This window comes from Eleutherodactylus coqui, chromosome 1, assembly GCF_035609145.1.
Source record: "Eleutherodactylus coqui strain aEleCoq1 chromosome 1, aEleCoq1.hap1, whole genome shotgun sequence".
NCBI classification, from domain to species: domain Eukaryota; kingdom Metazoa; phylum Chordata; class Amphibia; order Anura; family Eleutherodactylidae; genus Eleutherodactylus; species Eleutherodactylus coqui.
The window spans coordinates 416943388-416964111 of record NC_089837.1 but is presented as its reverse complement, the minus strand read 5'-3'; the positions used below and the strand labels follow the sequence as shown (position 1 = coordinate 416964111).

General features: G+C 41.0%; 1 protein-coding gene across 1 annotated transcript in view; it reads right to left on the bottom strand.

The window, feature by feature from the left end:
• LOC136580619 (protocadherin-9) overlaps positions 1–19067 on the bottom strand; it is a 46915-nt gene extending 27848 nt beyond the window's left edge. The window contains exons 1-2 of the mRNA XM_066581321.1: positions 18353–19067; positions 14588–17753 (exon numbers count right to left, since the gene is read on the bottom strand). Coding sequence (XP_066437418.1) covers positions 14588–17620 — 3033 coding nt within the window. The 5' untranslated portion in view covers positions 17621–17753; positions 18353–19067. The remainder of the gene's footprint in view (positions 1–14587; positions 17754–18352) is intronic.
• Positions 19068–20724: the final 1657 nt, after the last annotated feature.

The window sequence follows — 20724 nt, the reverse complement described above, 5'->3', positions numbered from 1 at the left end:
AGATTTTGGGTCCCAAGAAATTGCCTCTTAGAGTCTCTTTACTTCTATATGAAGAGTAAATATCCATATTATGGACTCATATTCTCCCCGTAGGTCCCAATGTAGACTAGAATATGTACTGTAGATCCATATTTTTCGAACTCCACTGAAAATGGAAAGATGGACCTGTAATGTTATTTTTCTGGTTATTTCTTCAGTGGAATGGTAATCAAAAGTTCTGCTTTACCAAATTGCCAATAGTTTGAACTTAAGGCTCTTTTACATGGGTCACTTCTCTGCACGTTTAATGACCAACTGACAATGTAGAATGTTAATTGATGCTTGTTACTGCCGTTTATATGAGGCAGAGTATGGGCAGTATGGGGATGAACAATTGTAATATGATAGTTTGCCTTCATATAGATAGCCCTTGTTGGCAGCACATCCATCTGCTTACATGTGCTGCCAATGAGCGAGCATGTTCATACCCACACAAAAGATCTATTGAGCTGAAGAATGAGCATCTGTTTGCTTGTCGGCAGGCATATTCAGATGGGCTGATGATTGGAAGAGTGAACATTACCAACATTTGTGCCTGATCATTGGCCTGTGTAAAAGGGTTGTCAATGTAGCTAGAATTACTGTCTTTAGAGTGTGCTGTCCATCCTATAATATTACAAATGCATGATACCAGTGGTAGAGCGATAGCAGGGAATAGGAATTCTAAGTCCTTGTCATTAGATGTGGCTTAGGTTTAAAGGGGTTTTCCCACTAATTTATAGTTTCACTATTACCTCCCTGCCTCAAACAGTTTTGTTTTAAACTACTCACTGTAGTGGCAGAGCACCATTTCAGCATTCAGGTGCCCCGTTCTATAACCCCTGATGTTGCTGGCTCTTCTGGCTCGGTAATGTGCCATAAAGAGGTTGCAGGTGCTTTAATGTAGAGGCCCTGGCCTGTTTGTGGGGCATCACTGATGACGTCCCAGTTTAGGGCCTCTGATTGACTGCAGCACATGTAAACAGACTGGCTGGAGGACAAGAGCAGTGGTGAGAGACCACTGGAGGGGTGAGTATTAAGTTTTGGTTTTTTTTAGATTTCATTCAAATACACCCCACCCCTATGCCACCAATGTTTGTTTAATCAGAAAACCCCTTTAAGGTTAATTTACATGTCTGAAGTTATATATATATATATATATATATATTTAAGCAGGGTGCATGATATATATACATATATAGATCTCTTCCACATTATATATATATATATAGGAGAGAGCTATATAAATATAGATATATGTATATATATCATGCATCCTGCTTTATTTCACTTAGACCACGAGAACGTATTTGAGACTTTGTACATTTTTGCAATCAACTCCTAAATTTCATTATCCCTAGAATGCGCTGGTTGTGCAAAGAACAATGAAAATGAGCCAGATGAAATCTCCAATTTCAAGCTAAATCCTATCAAATGCTTGAAAGATTACAGTGCATTTCCAGAGTTCACATGCACTTGCTTAACCAGTGATTTTTTGAGTGTGGTTGTTAAGAAATATATATATCTAAAGCATTTTATTTGGCCTGAACTTCCCTCCCTGGATATTAATAAATATAAAGTGACAGGCCAATACATGCTTCAGCACTAGCGCCAGTACTTGTCTGAAAATATAAACCCTAAATCTAGATTGCCATCTTGACCCAAGAAACAAAAGTAAAAATGATAAAATATTACAGTGTCTAGAACAGAAAGTACAACAGAAGCCGCACATTTCACAGACAGGAATAAATCTGACTACAGCCAGGATTTTTGAACCTTTACTTGGGATAAAGCTTGGTGCTTCACAAATCACAGTAAGGTGCAAATGGAACATTTATCACACATTTTCCATGCTTTCACATGGGGAAATACTAGCGAATGCAGTCCTAAATATAGCATGGAATAATATAATAGGCATCAACAGGATTCATTGTAAGAAGTACTTAAAAAAACAAACAGAATATTATGTACAATTATTGTACGGTGCAGAATAACGGAACAATAGTAATACGGGATGTCATAATGTGTTTATTACATATCAAGTGCAGTTCAGCTGCGTGAGTGGTTCATTGATATACTGCATATATTATTTATTTATTTATTTAAAGGGACGGATTGCTAGAAAAATAGATAAACAGACTTCTGCAAAATCTTAAGACCTGTCATGTTGAACAGGCTGTCCTATCAGCAGCATTATATAGTACAGGATGAGCTGAGCAGACGGATATATACTATATTCTTTTGGGAAAAGATTCTGAATAACGTTATTGGTTTAAATCCCTGCTTACTCTGGATTTACGAGTCCACTGAATGGTCCTTTTTAGTAATTGACTGCCATCATTGGATGTACACTTATACAGGGACAGCTGTCAATTAGAGTAGGAACATGTACTGGACTCATAATTCCAGAGTAAGTAGGGATTTAAATCAATAAAATACAACCTATACCGAATCTTCTACATTCACTGTCTGTGGAAAAAGAGCAACAACATACTTGACTACCTGTACGTCCATCAGCCCCAGAGAAGTGAATAGCGTGGTGGTCTAGCATAGGTATCATTCATAATTGATCAGGGTTCAGTGGTTGGACCCACAGTGATCATACATTTATTCCATCCTTTGGACAGGCAAAAAGTGTTTTGATGAGATAACCCCTTTAGGGTGACTACCCACTACAGTTTTTTTTTCACTGCGAAATTTGCAGCTCTTTTTTTTTTTTTTCTGCTGGGGTCTATGGGACTTGTAATGTTAAAATCGCGATTGCGCAAGATCACGATTTCGTGGTAAATTGCAATTTTGCGCAATAGCGATTTTAACATTACAAGTCCCATAGACCCGTGCAGAAAAAAAAACGCTGCGAATTTTGCAGTGAAAAAAAACTGTAGTGGGTAGTCACCCTTAGGCTGCATTCCTACAAACGTATATTGGCTCGGTTTTTACGCCGAGCCGATATACGTCGTCCTCATGTGCAGGGGTGAGGATGGAAGAGCCAGGAGCAGGAACTGAGCTCCTGCCTCCTCTCTGCCTCCTCTCCACCCTCTGCACTATTTGCAATGAAAGGAGGTAGGACGGGGCGGGGCTAAGTTTCAAGAATTAGCCCCTCCCCCATTCCGCCTCTCCCCATTGCAAATAGTGCAGAGGGGTGGAGAGGAGGCAGAGAGGGGGCGGGAGCTCAGTTCCTGCTCCTTGCTCTTCCATCCTCCCCCCTGCACATGAGGACGACGTATATCGGCTCGGCGCGAAAACCGAGCCGATATACGTTCGTGGGAATGCAGCCTTAGTCTGGACGCCATTAATTATGTCAGGATCTGACTTTTTCTCCAATTTCAGAAACTATTGGGCCTCAGGGCATATTCACACAAATTATTTTTCCGTCCAATTTTCAGACTGGAAACATCGGTTTGAATTTGGACAGAAGTAGAGCACAGTCATTTGAAAAAAACTATTCATATGGGCTTTTTTCACTTGGACTAACAGCCCGAGTAAAATTTACTGTGGCATGTCCTATTCTGGCCCATATGACTCATCAGAATTGGACATGGAATATCCACTTCCTGCAGGTCTCGCACAACACACTAAAGTATATCAGGTGAAACTCGCATACACCCATGTGAATATACCCTTATTGAATATAGTATCTAGTGAAGGAACAAGGTAGCAAATATTGGAACTTGAAGGAGAAAATTCTACTATAGTCTCATAATAGTTCATTGCAAACAAGGGTTTTCTAGCTGTCCATTTTTCCCCTTCTTTCAAGAATAAAGGTTTCTTAGGTAGTATTACATTGTTTTCCTGAAAATTAGACCTATCCCTAAAATAAGCCCTAGCTACACTACATGAAAAAAAAGTAATGTTTACCAAACAGGAGCTATCCAGGTCCCTCCCGCTTGTCAGCACAGTTCCAGCAGGCTTCCTTGCAGTTCTCAACACTGACAGAAGATCAATTGCTTGTAACGGGGTTTGTAAAGCCCGCCTCCAGCAAGTGTTTACTCTGATTGGTTCTTGAGCGCCACAGCTCAGCCAATCATTGCGGTGATCTTCTGTCGGCACTGAGAACTGCAAAGAAGCCTGTCGTAACTGCAAAGACCAGTGGGAGGGACCTGGATGGTGCCTGCTAGGTAAGTATGGTAAGACATTCCCCAAAAACAAGAGCCTGCGCCTCTTTTAGCACAAAAATTAATATACGGCAGGGTCTTATTTTGGGGGGAAACACAGTAACACGGACAAGTGTGACTGGCCAGTGAAAAACGGGCCATTTTCCATGTGATGTTTATGAAATTTTCACGAGCATTTTAAGTGTGCATATTTCACTGCTTTGCACTTCCTAGTTCTTTTATTCATGTGGTTCCCATAGTAACCAGCATGAAAATCGCATGCAAATCACATGGCATGCAAGCAAAATGATTTTTTTTTTTATTGACACTTCCATAGAAAATAATGGGTGATTCTTGAAAAAGAACTGCAGAAAAATAGAACATGCAGTAATATTTCTAACTCAGACTATCGGTCTGAGAGACGCAGTATATGTACACTTCCGGTTTTCAGCAGTTTACATAAAATATTAGGAAGCTGAAGGCATTTCTTAAACTATATACTGTAAATGGGCCACATCTGCCATGTAGAATATATATAGTGCCCCATTTTATAGACTATATCAAGTTCGAAATTAAACCTCCAGGCAAACTGAAATTTCCTGTAGCTAGACCTCTTTCTATTAGCACTATAGCTTATGTAGAGTAGTTCAAATCAAGAAGAACATCTAAAAGCTCATAGTTCTGCTTATTTTGGACTACTAAACACACAGGTTTATTTCATTCCTTAGAAGTGCGGTTTTAAATTTTAATATATTCATTGTACATGAAAAATATGACCGATTCCATAGGCCAAAAGCACAATGCTAGTAATGGCTAAAATAAATAATTCACTCCATGGTAATGTAAAAAGCATAGTACACTGATACCTGAAGACGGGTGTCTAGCAGGCTGCGCTCCTTAGTGCTTATTCTATATTACATGTAGTTTAATAGACAGGTGTAGCCTTATCAATGCTGCGCGGCAGCAAAATAGGCGCAAGGTACAAGTTAAGAGCTTATTCACGTGGCCAAATTTTGGTTCCATACAACTTCTGAGATGCAATAATAAAGGACCATAGCAGTCTGTGGATGGAGTCTTTACCTTTGTGTGGCACAAAGTGTTAGGGCAGCAGAAAAGCAGTCCTAAGCTCTTGCTCACAATACCCGCATGGTAGCCGGCTCAGGGTTGACTCAGCTTTCCATCCTTCCAAGGTTGGTAGAAGGAGTACCAAGCTTGTTGGGGGGTAGGGTAATAAATAAATTACTTGAAAGCGCTGCGGAATAAGTCGGCGCTATACAAATAACAAGATTTATTTATTTATTAATGTTGATGTCAGATGCCTCCCTGCATTGGACTGAAAATGCACGTTATTTTCACTGTTCTGCTATGAATGCCTAAGTGCACAAAAAGTGTACAGAAATGTCATCAGTTGTGTCAAACTTAGGTATAAAACAAGTTCCCGGACAAAACTGATATATGTGCACCCAGCCTTGGATTCCATATAAATTTGACAAAAAAGCGACCAAAACAATCATGGCATTCTCCACTGGATGCTATATTTTCATTCCACTCCAGGACCTCTTCACATTAGCTATTTGTTAGAAATTAAGTGGTCTTAACACACCCAATTTATCGGTACTATTTTGATCTCTCCACACTTCTTACACTTCAAATTTCTCATTTAAAATCACTAAAGCAAAACAAGTAGGCAGGAAATAACTGCTGAGCATATTTCTACGGAGAATTTATTCTTATTTTCGTAAATGTATTGTAGATTGAACTTTCCAAGGTTCACACGGCATGCTCGGTACGTTACTGGGGCATGCACACTGTTTCCAGTAGACTCAACTTTTTGACTTGGTAACTATTCATTTTAAGAGTCACAGTATGGCAAGGATGATCATATTGGATGTAGAAGCAAAAGGAAGGTGACAGGGAGCCCGGTGACATTTTCTTTTTTTATACTCGCCCGGTTCCTGCACGGTCACTCGCCGAAGATCACATACTGCACGGCAATGTGATTCTTCTCCGATTGTCGTGTGCACTTTCTCTCATACAAGTCTATAGGAGAGCACACGTGGCAATCTGAGAAAGGTCACATTGCTATATGGCGTGCGATCTTCGATGGATGATAGCGCATGGACCGAGCAAGTATAAAAAAAACAAAGACGAAAAAAAAAAGAAAAAAATATCACACATCACCCGGCTCCATGTCTACTCTCTTAACAGCAGCATGACTTAGTTTATGGTGCTGTAAAGCAGTTGACAGGTTCTCTTTAGAGACTCTGTCACCTACTTTTTGCCCTATAAGCTAAGCTTATGTGTTGAAAATAGATCACCTGCAGAGTCTGGGGATGTGTTACTTACGTCTCCTGTCTTTACCCTGGGGTCGGCACTGGAAGCCACTGCTGCCATGCATTAAGTAGTGCTGCTAAGTCCATTATAAAATTTGAATGGGTGGACTACTTAGTGCATCGGACACTTAGTGCATTGAGTGGTGGCTTTCAGCGGTGACACCGAGAGAACAATGTAGAAAGGCAAGTATAAAACCTACATCCTCCCAGGGTCACCTACTTTCAGCCCATACGTTTAGCTTACAGGATTAAAAGTAGGTGACAGATTCCCTTTAAGTCTTTTACTTTTGTTTTCTGATATTCAGTCATACAAATGTCTATAAATACTTGTTTTTTTTTTATAAGATTTTATTTTATTCTAGTAGGCATCATAAAAAAAAAAAAAAATAATAAATAGACACTTTCAGGAGATTATTACCAATATAAAAGTTTACTTTTAGGCAAAATGTACACCATTGTATACCGTTGTGTAGTTACATATGCTTTTCTCTTATTACACAAAAATGTACAATACAGTAACATTTACAATAGCACCTGTCAGAAGGTTTAGGGGAAGTTCACATGAAGAAGAATTGCTGTACACACATTTCTGTGACTTTGCAACTCATTTAATAGAACGTACAGAAATCTATGTCCATACTACTGAAATGACCCTTCAGATGTATGGAATAGATCTGTATTAAATCTGCAAATGTGAACATACTAATAAAGTCCACTTAATCACCCATGATATTCATAATAAAAGGAGCACAAAACATATGTATGACAAAAAACGTGTTATATCAATACTGTCTTATTTGCGCTTTACACATTTTGCAGCCATACGTTCTGCTGGCAGAGACCGCATAGGGCTGCGTATGTCACTGCGCAGTGTGTTTTTTTTTCTTTCTGTTCAGAGTGATTATTTGTATCGAAACACTGCCCATACAAGTGTATAGGGCTCACGGTGTGTACGTACACAGGGAAATAGAGCATGTGTCCACACACCATTGTGCACGGTTCAATGAAGGTCCATTGACTCCATTCATCGCATATCACTTGGCCATGATAAGCGTTGAAGACACGGTCATGGACATGAGCGCTAAGAGAATATATCCATTTACAACATAACACTAGGAATGTTGAAATAACCATTTTAGAATAATTTTGAGAAAGTCTACTTAAAGCAACTGCATGGACAGTATGTGTCAGCACTTTACAGACTGTAGAAGTAAAGCCACTTAATGAAATTCTATTATTTTACTTGGATAAGTCTTACATAAGTTTGACAACTCTTTGGCCCTACTGAGATATGCTGTAACAATTATATAATGTTACCGCCATTTCTTTTTGGCGTCGTTATTGTAGTAATAAGTATTACTCTTGATGGAACTGCAATGATTTGCTGGTTTCTGAGTTATCATAACCATTCAGTCAGCCTTTAACTGTAGACCAGCTCTCAAGCCAATCAAAATCAATGCACCTTTACATTTAAGTATAAAATTTATGTCAAATTATTATTATACTGGAAATATGTCACTAGTATGGACAATTATTGTCTTCACATAGAATTTTAGCTTTCAGAGGTTTCACTTGAATTTTTTACAGTAGTTACACAGGTCTATTGAGTATTATGGTTGTAATATCTGGACCCCTGGAAGTTTGGCTGAACTGAACTTTGACAATAGAGCTGTGTGGTCATATAAGTTTGATTCAGTGGAAACAGAGGGGTATAGATGTTGCAGCTATAATATGCATACTAAAAATCGGCCAACTTTTTGGCCATGGGAAACCAGCCTTAGGACCCTAGTAGGTGCCGCTAGTGCTAATGATTTAGCGCCAGTTTCAAGGTATCGGTGTATATTAAGTGGCGCCCAGCAATTAGCTCCTAATCTCAAGTGTTATCAGTACTCATGTAATAGTGCCCTTACCTATGTATTGAGCCATCACCCACTTAAGTTGTTAATTAGATATGACTGATATCCTATATATTAGTAACTATATAAATTATAGCGAAAAGCAGGCCATACGTATGTATTCTTTATTTAGGCCCATTGCACACAAGCATTGTTATTTATACTTTTGAAAATAATTTTCCAAGAAATGTTGATGGATCCATTGCGAAACAGCAATTTTCAAATTGATACCATTCTGCCAAGATCAGTTTCTGCATTCCTGTACAGAATCACAAAGCACGCGATCACTAAAAGGTGTTGCGTGCATTGGCCAACCTCTTCTCATATGTCTGTTTAAAGTCTATGGATGAGGCACAAGGAATATTCCATCTGGACTGCCCTTCTTAAAGAGCAACTCTCCTTTCGGAGCAACTGCCACTTCAGAGCATTACACAGACAGCTCATTGGTTAATACTACATAGGCAATGCATCATTTCTCCTCCAGCAATGCTCCAGAGGAAATTAAAGACGAGGCAGCTGGTTCACACTGCAGTAACAACTCATATCAAGATGGACTGGGAACTAGCTTATCTTCGTGATACCTTTCAAATGGATAAGGGTTGTCAAAAGTCAATGGTCCAAGGTCAATGCACATATGTGAAATTAGGTTTTCACCAAGCTGCTATCCATTGCCATTACATTTAGAAATAAATGGATCACTATAGATCATGCTTGATTAAATTTTCCTCTTATGACCTTCTGTTCCGTTTTCGCAAATGTTCTGGAAAGTGAATAGAAGAACATAGAAAAAAACTGTAGGTGATCTTTTCAGACAGTTGTCCAACACATTTGCATAAATTGTACTAGAGTAAACATGGGGTAAATCTATATGTGCCGGCCTGTGCTATAGGTTTGTTTGACAGATGACGGGATGCCATAAGCAGTAGACAGCTGCTAGATGCCTGTATCATACTGGTAGGGAAATTAAAGATTTTCTGTGACTTTTAACAAACAAGTAAGGATAGGGAATATATCCAGTCCTAACCTGTTAACTGTCGAGCAGCATCAATGTAGCTGCTCTGATCCCCGCCTCTGTGGCCCTAAAAGCTAATGCAGTGATCACATGGCATTCATCATGTGCATGACCGCTAAAGCATGACCACTAGTTTTAGCATAGATGCTGCTATGTACAGCACATGATCTTTGAGGCTAGTGATTGGCTGCAGCGGTCATGTGAGTGATGGACGGCATGTGACTGCAGCAAGAGCTTCCTGGACTGGAGTAGCTATATAGAGCTGTGAAACAATTAACGGGTCAGTACTAAATAGTTTACCATTTTATGGTATCCCATTCCCTGCCTTTAGCCGGTTTATTAAAAGCCCCAGAAAACTCCTATTGGAGTGTCATTATAGTACTGCCACTGCTGATGAGAAAAGTTGCAATAACATGATTAGATTAGGGAAAACTACGTTTATGCTGCATTTAGATGGAATGATTATAAGTGTTCAAACAAGTGAATATGAACGATAGTTATTAGGTTTAACCGCGAGCCAACAATGAATGCGATTCACGAGATTCTCGTTTGTCGTTTCAGCGGGAACAAAAATCAGTGCTGCTCGTGCGCTCCTCATTTTAAACACTTATCGTTTAGTGCTTCACATAGGAATGTGAAGCAATGAACGAGAACTGCACAATTTTCAGTCTAACCAGGCTGTCCGAGCGCAGATGAACTGGTGATGACGTCATCAGCTCGTTCGCAAATGAGAATGGTGAGGTTCTCGTTGGGTCTAAAAGGTGCATTACACAGGATGACTGCCAGTTGCATAAGTGCCCGTCAGCTGTCACACGGGAGCGATAGTCACAACAAGAATGGAGAAAGAGCGGCTGCCCACATTCACTGTAGACAGGGAGTGGTTCATGAATGCCAGTATATTTGCACATGCCCAAAGTCGCTTGGTTTTCAGGTGAGCGAAAAACCAAAGCGACTGACTAGTGAACGGAAAATCGCTCAGTGCCTTGACAGTGGCTACGTTTACATGGGGCAACTACTGCCCAAATTCTCTGTTGCAAGTGATTATTTGGGTGATAACTGACCTATGCAAAAGGGACCTTTACTAGAAGGCAACGGGGTTGGCCCATAAACAACATTTATCACTTATCCGCAGGATAAGTGTATGATCGTTGGGGGGGGGGGTCCAACCAATCACAGGTTCACTGTGAAAATGGAGTGGTGGTCACGTATACACAGTGTCGTTCCTTTTACGGTCTATGAGACTGACTAAGATAGCCAAGCTCTGTACTTGTATCTCCATCTATCCCATAAACAGCAAACAGTACCTTTAGGCCAGCTGCACACGGCCAGATTTGGATTGCAGAATCCGCCTCCGAATTGCGTAGCAAATACCGCCTATAGCATGCTATGGAAGTGTGTTTTTTCCTGTACATGGGCAGAAATGAATTGCGATTTTCCGCTCATGGATGGAAAAAGAGAAAAAAAAAATAATCGCGGCATGCTCTATTTCAGTGCAGATTCTGCATGAACGGCTTGCATTGAAGTCAATGGAAGCCGTCCAACCTGCAGCCCTTCCACAATGACATTGCGGAAAGCTCGCAGGTACCTGCATCATTGCCTAGCGACAACCCAGGAAAAGCAGGGATTTTAGAAAAATAAACTGTACTGCACATGTCCGACGTCTCGCCGTGCGGACCATCCACAGTACAGAAAAAGAAGAAGAATCAGGTACACGCGGATGCCAGCTGGGCACAGGGCCGGATTCCACTCTTGGCTCCCACATGCAGAATCCGACCCGGTCGAGTGCAGCCGGCCTTATCCTTCACCATTGTTAAAAGGCCCCATCTTATATTGTGAAACTATCCAGTGACTCACATTTACAGTAAAATATATGGAAATGCGTTTGCGAAGTGACCTTCCATTTACCTTCAGAAAAACATTCTTTAAAATGAAGTAAAAACGGCAACATTTTTTTAAAATAATAAGCGAGACTATTTTGCATGCGAAAATCAATTATTATATGAACCACTTTCATCATTCAATTTACAATGTGTCACCTATGTTTAAAGCAGGATGGTGCGGAGCTGCTGCAGATGACATTTTCCTACATTAACAAACAGAATTATAGTATTAAAAAGGCAATTTATTTTAGCTTTGTGAACTGTGAACTTGCTGGCACTTCACACTACAAACAAATAACAATTACTGACAGTAACATAGAACTTGCTATTTTTCAGATCACCAGTAACTGTTAACCTTCTAAATGCCAAGGGCCTGACATCCCAGAAGGGATTATGCTAATCCGGTTCAAGACATCCAGCTGTACAACACACAGGCGATTTTTATTTTACATGTCTTGACATAGTAATCACCCCCTCAATCGTAGCAACAGGAGCATGGGTGGGTTAAATAAGTGCAGCCCACACTACTTGGACTCTTGTCTCGGGTATATTCAACTAGTGCACAGATTTAAAGGACCTGATAGGTCTATAGTTCCCCCCATTAATAAATTGTGCTATATATTCCCTCAAAAGAGGATTTTATTACAAATATAGAATTTTTTTTTCAGTTTTAATACAGCAGAAATCCACATGTATTTCAAATACATATGTAACAGAGCTGATTTTGCCAAGTCTCTTATGGGCACAGGAATACCTAATTGCATTAACACTGAAGCAGAATCTACAGTCTTTTGGCAGGAAATGAGACACCATGACTTGTACTATGTAACAAACTCAGTTCTGCTACATATGTACAAATAAGAAACCATATATTTTTATATACTTCTAGATAATATACAAACATACATATATCTCACACGCCCAGAAGATATGGTCTATGCAGCACCAGTCATAACTAGTTATTTGTCACTAACCCAAACGAACAACTAAAATATAGAATGATTTGCCCTCATAGATATACTATAGTAATGGGTCGATATTTCATATCTTTAACAGCTGTTGTTTATGCCCAAGAATATTCACCAGGGGCACGAGAATTAATTCCCCAATTGCTGACAACTGACTTAGGGAATGGCAAGAAAGAGCTTACTGTAAAGCCTGTAGCTACAATAAACTGGCTGCCAATAAAGCATGCCTGATATGTTAAACTAGGAAAATAAATCCTTTGTACAGTAACCAACAGATCTCTTCCTACCCTCCATACGTAAGAAATGAAAATATGCCAAATGTATCCTAAAGCAGCTTAAAATAAAAAAACTTCATCTCTATTTTATCGTGCAGCAGACAAAAAGTATCATCAATATTTCAGGCCGTTCTTGTTGTGGCAGGTGAGTACCTGCGCCTATGCATAAGTGCACAGTTGAGATGATATAAATTATGAAGTGAAAAATATGCTTGAAAGTTATTTGCGTACACACCAGCAGTACTATTGTGGTTCTGTTTGCCACTGGGAGAATATTACTTTGAAAAAAAATTTTTTTAAAAAAAAGGACAATCACAGCGTAAAAGTCCTCCGGATTCAAACCAAGAATTATACATCATGTAAGTGTGAATATATATTATATTGCACATGCACACAATAATATGTATTCCTCTTGCAAGACCTCATGTGACTCAAACAGCTGTGAACCACACTGTGCTATTTCCTTTCAACTCTACCAACTACTGCATGTCAAACAGCCACAATTCTTAAGGCCTAATGCCAGAAGTTCCATTACTTATTGGGGATATGAAATGAAGATTAGGAAGTTGGTGCAGTACACCCTATCCATTCTGGATCTGCTTTACAAACTCAAGGACTGGTCGCTCCAGTGCAACTGTCATTAAATAAAAGGTTTCTTTGGCTGTAGAGTCAGTCTGATCTATTCCTCCCCCCATCTCTAATATACTGCAGGCTTGGCACCGAGCCAGCACAAACCACATAGAGCCTTACTGCCATCTACAGGCTGTTCTGTCAGTCTAATTCAGAGGCAACAGACAAGTCTCAATGAAATAAATTAGACAGCTCTGCATTTAAATCTTTATTAGCAGGGAATTATTGGACTGAAAGCTAATGCTGGATTTTGTAAAATATGAGTTTCCCTGCTCACTAATCCCTCTTTAGATGGCAAATTTCACAGCTAAAATGAGCTTTGACAGATTGCTTTTCCTTTACTTAGATGAAGAAATATTTACAATGGAATGATTTTGTTCTGCATAATTTTTGCTCTAATTATTTGAATAAATCCATTTCCTCAAAGTGTAAGTTTGCTTTATAAGAACAAGCATAATACAGCAAATACTTAGTGATACCAGAACCTACACACTTCTAGGACAGTTGAAGAAAACTTTTCGCTATGACATATTTGAAACGTGGGGGCAATTCATATCTATGACCCTGTGTTCTCATACATTCAAGAGAAGCTCTTTAGAGTGCTCTACAATACATTCTAGTTTAAGGACTATGACAAGCGGTAAGAAGAATGTATATAGATGGTTTAGAAGAAAAGAAAAAAAACATTAATTACAGACAAATTAATTAATTCTGTAAATTTGCGGATGTATTTGTAGGCCATAAAATTGCTTATGAAAACTACTGTGCAGCTAGAGAAAACTAGCAAAGGCACAAGACGTATAAATGCACACAGAATGTTTCCTTAGCCACGAGCATGTGTTCACAATCATGCTATTAGCTTTCTTGACATATATAAAAAAAAAACATCAGAAAAATAAAAAACACGAAAGATGTGAATTGCACCCAGTCATGCATCTTCTCACAATTAGATTTGTAAAATACAACAATATATCAACAGATTTTCTAGCAAGAGTAAAAAAAAAGTTAACCCCTTTTTTTTTTTTCTTTTAGACCGTATTATTCATGTCCATGAAATAATTTTTTTTTTTAAAACCAGTCCTCTGAAGGCTGCACAGTGGAGCATAGGTGACATATGTATTGTGAAGTTAGCAAGTCCGGGGATTTTTTTTTTTTTTTACTTTTTATTCTTGTTGTCGTGTAAATGTTACAGTGGTATGTGAGCTTTAACATGCACATATATGATACAGTACAATCAAGAATATACATAATTATATATGCATACACATATATATGCATATATATTCCAGATCTCTGAGTCCTTCAAAGTCAGCCAAGACTCAGTCAAAATAAAATCAAAAGAGTTAAAGGGGTTGATTTTTTTTCCCTCTAGGTAACATGAGCAAGCCAAAGAAGACCGTATGAAGACATACTGGCACTTTAATACTGGTTGATTGGGCACTTGTATGCAGTACTTATAGACCAGTAAAAGTGCTCGTTTACCTGTCTGGTGTGTAAGGGACCTTTTGTCTTGAAGCCTCCCTGGGAGCTGCACTCTGAGGCACTGAAGTGATCTGAACTAGTGGAAGAGCGTTTGGAGAGGGTGTCACAACCCCCAACAAAGGTGTTGTCCAAAGGGAGTTCCTGAATCACATGATGCTTTTTCACCGACACCGGAGTATCTGCTTTAAGATGAAAAGCAGACTGCGGAGAGGCAGATTTGTAATGCTTAGCTAGGTCAGGACTGTTAGGCTTGAAGGTGGTTGGAGGAGCTGTACCCCAATCAAAGCGTCCCATCCCTTGTTCTTCCAGCTCGGCTGGAAGACTAATTGTCCCGTTGATAGGTTCATGAACAGTATCATCAGGTTTAGATTCCTCAATCGTTACAAAGTTCAGTAGAGAACTTTTAGGAGATTTTCTTTTCTTCCTTTTCTTTTTCTTATTCTGCTTGCTTTCCTGATTTGGTGACATCCACTCTGCCCCTTGCTTGCTCCTCTGGGCAGCTTTAAACCTTGATGCATGCCGGCATCGAACAAGTACTGTCACAAAGATGACTACAATTACCACCATGGCACCTGCCACTATGGCAATCATAATTGTCAGATAATCCTCATTTTGGTAGGGTTGACTGCTATCCCCAATATTTCGATCTAAAGGAGTTTCCATAGTCCTGCGAATCAAATCGTAAATATAGGAAGCATTCCCAGCTGTCTCGTTGACATACAAAAACACAAGAACCAGAGTGTGCAAAGGTTTGGGATATCCTAAGTCGCTTATGTTGACCACGAGTCGGTGTAGGCCTATATCTGTTGTTGAAGGCTTCTCTTCTAGGGTGATGTTGCCTGTCACTGGATCTATTCGAAAGAGACCTTTGTTGTTTCCACTGACAATAGTGTATTTTAATTCAGCATTCATCCCAGTGTCAATATCAACAGCAAACACCTCTGCAACCACTGAGCCTGGAATGGCTGAAAGAGGCACCAGCTTGAATGATGTATTGGATGGAGGGTAGATAACTACAGGGCTATTATCATTAGCATCCATTATATTGATTGTTACTTTGGCCGTGGAGGAACGTGAAGTCTGTCCTCCATCGACGGCTTTGACATCAAATGTGTAAGAACTTTGTTGCTCTCTGTCAAAGGACACATTAGACTTAATCAAGCCAGAATATGGATCCAGGACAAAATTTTCATTGTCATTAAGTATTGAAAGTGTCACAGCCTTGTTTTCTCCTGCATCTGAATCTGTTGCTGTTATCACACCCACTGTACTGTACTTTGGTAGGTTCTCAGATACAAAAAATTGAAAGTGGTTGTGTGTAAACTTGGGACTGTTGTCATTTTCATCTAGTACAGTCACAATGACAGCTGCTTGGCTCTGCAGTGGAGGAGTACCATTGTCCCTGGCTGTGACGGTGAAAATGAAACGTTCCTGTTCCTCTCTATCAAAAACTCTAGAGGCTGTCAAAACCCCTGTCTTCCGGTCCAGATCGAAGAAAGAAGCATTAGGGCCAAGCTGATAAACAATGTCTGCGTTCTTCCCACTGTCTTCATCTGTGGCACTGATAGTAGTTAAGTATAGACCTCTGCGGTTGTTTTCAGACACTGATAGCTCAATTACAGGCTGGGTAAAAATTGGAGGATTGTCATTCTCATCCTCTAACTCCACTCTCACCAAGGCTGTCTGGTTGAGACTTGGTTTGCCAGTGTCAGCGGCAACTATTTTAAAACTGTATTCTTTGGTGCCCTCATAGTCCAACAAAGAAGAAGTCTCTAGGAGATACTGGTTATCATAAACAGCTTTTAAATGAAAGGGTACTTCTCTTTCGATAAAACAGATGACCTTGCTGTTTACATCTGTGTCTTTGTCCGACACTGTAATCAGAGCTATCTTTGTGTTGGTTGGGTCTTTCTCTGATAAATACACCGTTCCATTGATAGGGCTTATGATATACCTGAGATCAATATTAGGTGGGTTGTCATTCACATCAGTTACATTAATGGTAACTGTTGCCCTTGCAGGTGTGGAGCTGCCATCTGTAGCGAGGACAGTTAACTTGTGAACTGCAGTATCTTCCCTGTCTAATGGTCTCTGAACTGTAATTAATCCAGTAGTGTTATTTAAAGCAAAAAGTCTTTTGGTAGCAGATGTCACTTGGGCACCATAAATATATTTGATTTCAGCATTACTACCTATATCTGCATCTGTTGCATGCAACTGAACTACAGAGGTCCCTATGGGAGCATTTTCAGGGATATGAACCTCTATTTGACTTTCTTTAAACACTGGTTTGTTGTCATTCACATCACTTACTGTAACTTGAAGGATAGCAGTGCTAGATTTTTGAGGGTTTCCACCATCCTCAACTTTAATTTTCATGACATAGGTATCTTTCTGCTCTCTGTCAAGGACCTGCTGCACTATGAGTTGTGGCCACTTCTCCCCCTCTGGTGTCTCAACTATATCCAGTCCAAAGACGCTCTGTCCATTTAAAAGTCCATAGTGTTGCACTCCATTGAAGCCTGTGTCGGGGTCCACTGCGGATGGAATTGGGAATCGACTGTTTATTAGAGTATTCTCAGGAATAGAGATATTAATCACAGTTGAAGGGAACATGGGAGCATTATCATTGGTATCTGTGACTATTATTTTGATCTTGATAAGCCTGAAAAAGTCATTGGGGAGAATGACCACTTCAAGTTCAAAGAAACACTCGTTCTCGTCGGCAGTTGATCCGGCACAGATTTTTTCCCTGTCTATCCTGGTTGATGTTGTGAAAATCTCTCCAGTAGTGCTGGACACCTTGACCAAAGGAGAGTCACCTGCTTTAGAAACCAGTCTGTATACAAGGCTGTTGCTGGTCCCAGTGGCAGCATTGATATGTGAAATATTCAGGTCCTTTGGTATGTTTCCAATTGGTACATTTTCAGGCAGTTCCTCTCTTATGGTGTAAATAAGTTCTTGGGCAATTGCAGAATCCAGCCTTAAGCAGGCAATAAGAGCAGCCAACAGGTAAAAATCCCTTAGGTCCATGATAATGTGCTTCCTTTGTTTTCTTGGATTTTAGGATTTAAGGGTTGTCACTGAGGAATGGTGCTGATTTGCAAGAGGAGGCGTGCATGGACTGCAAGATGCCTTACATCTCATTTCTAATTGGAGCCAGCAGCTGTCAACACAATCACACAAACAATCAGATTTGTAGCATTCAAGGAAATCTAAGTACATATATGCATTCTCATGCTAAGCATTACATTAGTACTCATGCATGAAGTGTCGAACTATTCGCATCTGCAAAACAAAGCGTGCTCTAATACATCTACACTGTCATCCTGAAGGCAATGCACACTGAATGCAATCCACTACTTTTTCTTCATTAAGCAAAATCTGTTATTCCCACACATTTTTTTTGATGGTCCTTCTGTCTGATGTACAATTCACATCATGCATCTCTCTGTATAACTGTTGCCAATAAAATCCTAAGTCCTTACCAGTATTCCTTGTAACTGCACTGTCAGCTGCCAAATACAATTTGTGCTTCATTGCCTCTACTCTGGAGTCATTTCCCTTATCAGACCTATTCCTTATGTCTTTGGTCCTATAGTGCTATGATATAGAAAGCTGGAGAAGCCAAGGCTAGGAAGGAAAGAAGGCTCTGCAGCAAGCACTCGGCAATCCCTGCTATCTACAAGACAATACCTGGGCTCTTGGATCTCAGCTCTGCCTTTTACTGCCACTTATTACTAATAAAAGGTTTTTAGAACTTACAAGCAATTATTGGGTCTCAGTCCAGATGCAGGTAATCCATAGAGGAGTATCAGGGCATTTAGGCTGCTTGTGATGAAAAGACGCAGTCTGGTGCTAAAGGTGCTCTTACTTTCCACTAATACACAGCACTACTGTTGGTTAATAATGCAAGTGAAGTCCAAGGACTGTGAGATGCTCTGCTAACAGCAGATTACATGGGAGCAAGCATCTGCAGAGGCAGCTGATTAGTTCCAGCAGGATGAGACAGGCAGGTAGGGATGCAGGCAGCTCTAGAAGTGCACACCAGCAAAAGACACGAGCAGCACCAAATCACAGGCAGCCGTGCTAAACTTCACACTTGCCGCTGGTCCCCTGCCCGAGCGGACGTGGAGCATCCAGGGATCCATCCCACTAGACAGTCGGCAGCAGTGTGGGGATGGCAGAGCAGAAGGCTCCTCTACAAGGTGTTGCTGCTCCCGGCTGGTGAGCTGGCAACTCCGAGCAAACAGTCAGCGTGGTGAGCGATCCTCCTCTCCGCCCCGATCGTGGGTTCCATGCCAGCAGAAGCTTCCATATCCAGCGGGATCAGTGCAGACACTTGTACGGTCCAGCGGGTGGCACTGCCATCTGTGCAGGGCGCAACTTGCAGAGTTGGGCAGATGAAGCGTCTGCGCTGCTGGAGCTACTTCTCCAATTCCCAGACGATGCGGGCTGCACCGGCGCCGCGGCTCTCTCCGTCCCCGCACGCACTGGCCGCCCTCCCTCTCTCCCTTCCCTCTGAGCTCGCTTTCTTCATATAACTCTCAATAAACCCAAAGGGAGGGTGTGATCTCTGCGTAGCCACGCCCACTGCGTGCTCATTGGCTGTGCGGGAGTATGTGGCTGGGAGATGCTAAAGAGCTTTCCTGATGTCACGAGCAGGTGACCAGTCACGTGTGAGGGGAGAGTCGGGCTGCAGGCTGCGCCGCCGACACTTCCATGGAGTTCTTGATTATATGATCGTGTCCTCATCAGCAGGTTATAGATGAGTGTGCTCCGTCACCCCAGGGAAGGACAGCTGGGCTACACACAGCTCTGCACTGCCAGTGACACACACAGCTCTGCACTGCCAAAGACACACACAGCTCTGCACCTACACACACAGCTTTGCACTGCCAGTGTCACACACAGCTCTGCACTGCCAGTGTCGCACACAGCTCCACACTGCACCTACACACACAGTTCTGCACTGTCAGTGTCACACACAGTTCGGAACTGCCAGTGTCACACACAGTTCTGCACTGCCAGTGTCACACACAGCTCTGCACCTACACACACAGCTCTGCACTGCCAGTGTCACACACAGCTCTACACTGCACCTACACACACAGCTTTGCACTGCCAGTGTCACACACAGCTCCACACTGCACCTACACACACAGTTCTGCACTGCCAGTGTTACACACAGCTTTGTACTGCCTGCATCACAGTTTTATTCAAACACATCTCTGTTCTGTGTTATACACAGCAGTATACACTTTATAAGCACAGATCTGCACACACACCCCTACCTTAGGCTGTATGCATTACTCACACACATCTCTGTACTGTATGCATAACACATCTGGCTCTGCTCTAAATGCTTTACAAATACACACAGCTCTGCACTATCACTGTAATGATTAATCACACACAGCTCTGCACTATAGACACACACAACTCTACACTATAGAAACAGACAGCTCTGCACTATATACCACACACAGCTGTGCACTATACACAGGCACAGCTTTGTACTATACACACACACAGCTCTGCACTATACACACACACAACTATGCACTATAAACACACACAGCTGTGCACCATGCAACTATAAAGTGTACAGAGTTGTGCAGAAAAAGTACACAGTGCACAACCTCCTCCTCATCTTTCTATCTATCTATCTATCTATCTATCTATCTATCTATCTATCTATCTATCTATCTATCTATCTAGATCTTATCATCTCATCGTGCTACATCCATTCTTAATTCCTTATACAGACACATCCATTCTAGCCTTATAGTTACCTGCACAAGGCACTATCTATAATGCCGTGCAGAAAGCTTCAGGATGGCTAATCCCTCGCCCCTCCCTGCACACCCCCACCAACAAGACCCCTGAGCCAGTAATCAATCCATAAGGAGGAAAGGGTTGTGAAGGGCAATGAAATCCATTAAAAGGCCAGTGTGCCTTGGGCAAGAAAAATGATTTTCTTTGAGTGTTCTGCCCAGTCAGGATTGTAGCTTTTCCAGGAGACGTGGGTGTAGACGTCGGAGAAACAGATGAGTGTTTGTATGGGATTGAATGGAGCTACTTCCTTGTGAGGCCACACACCCCGCTGCACTGCTCCATTGTATCAGAGCTGTTCT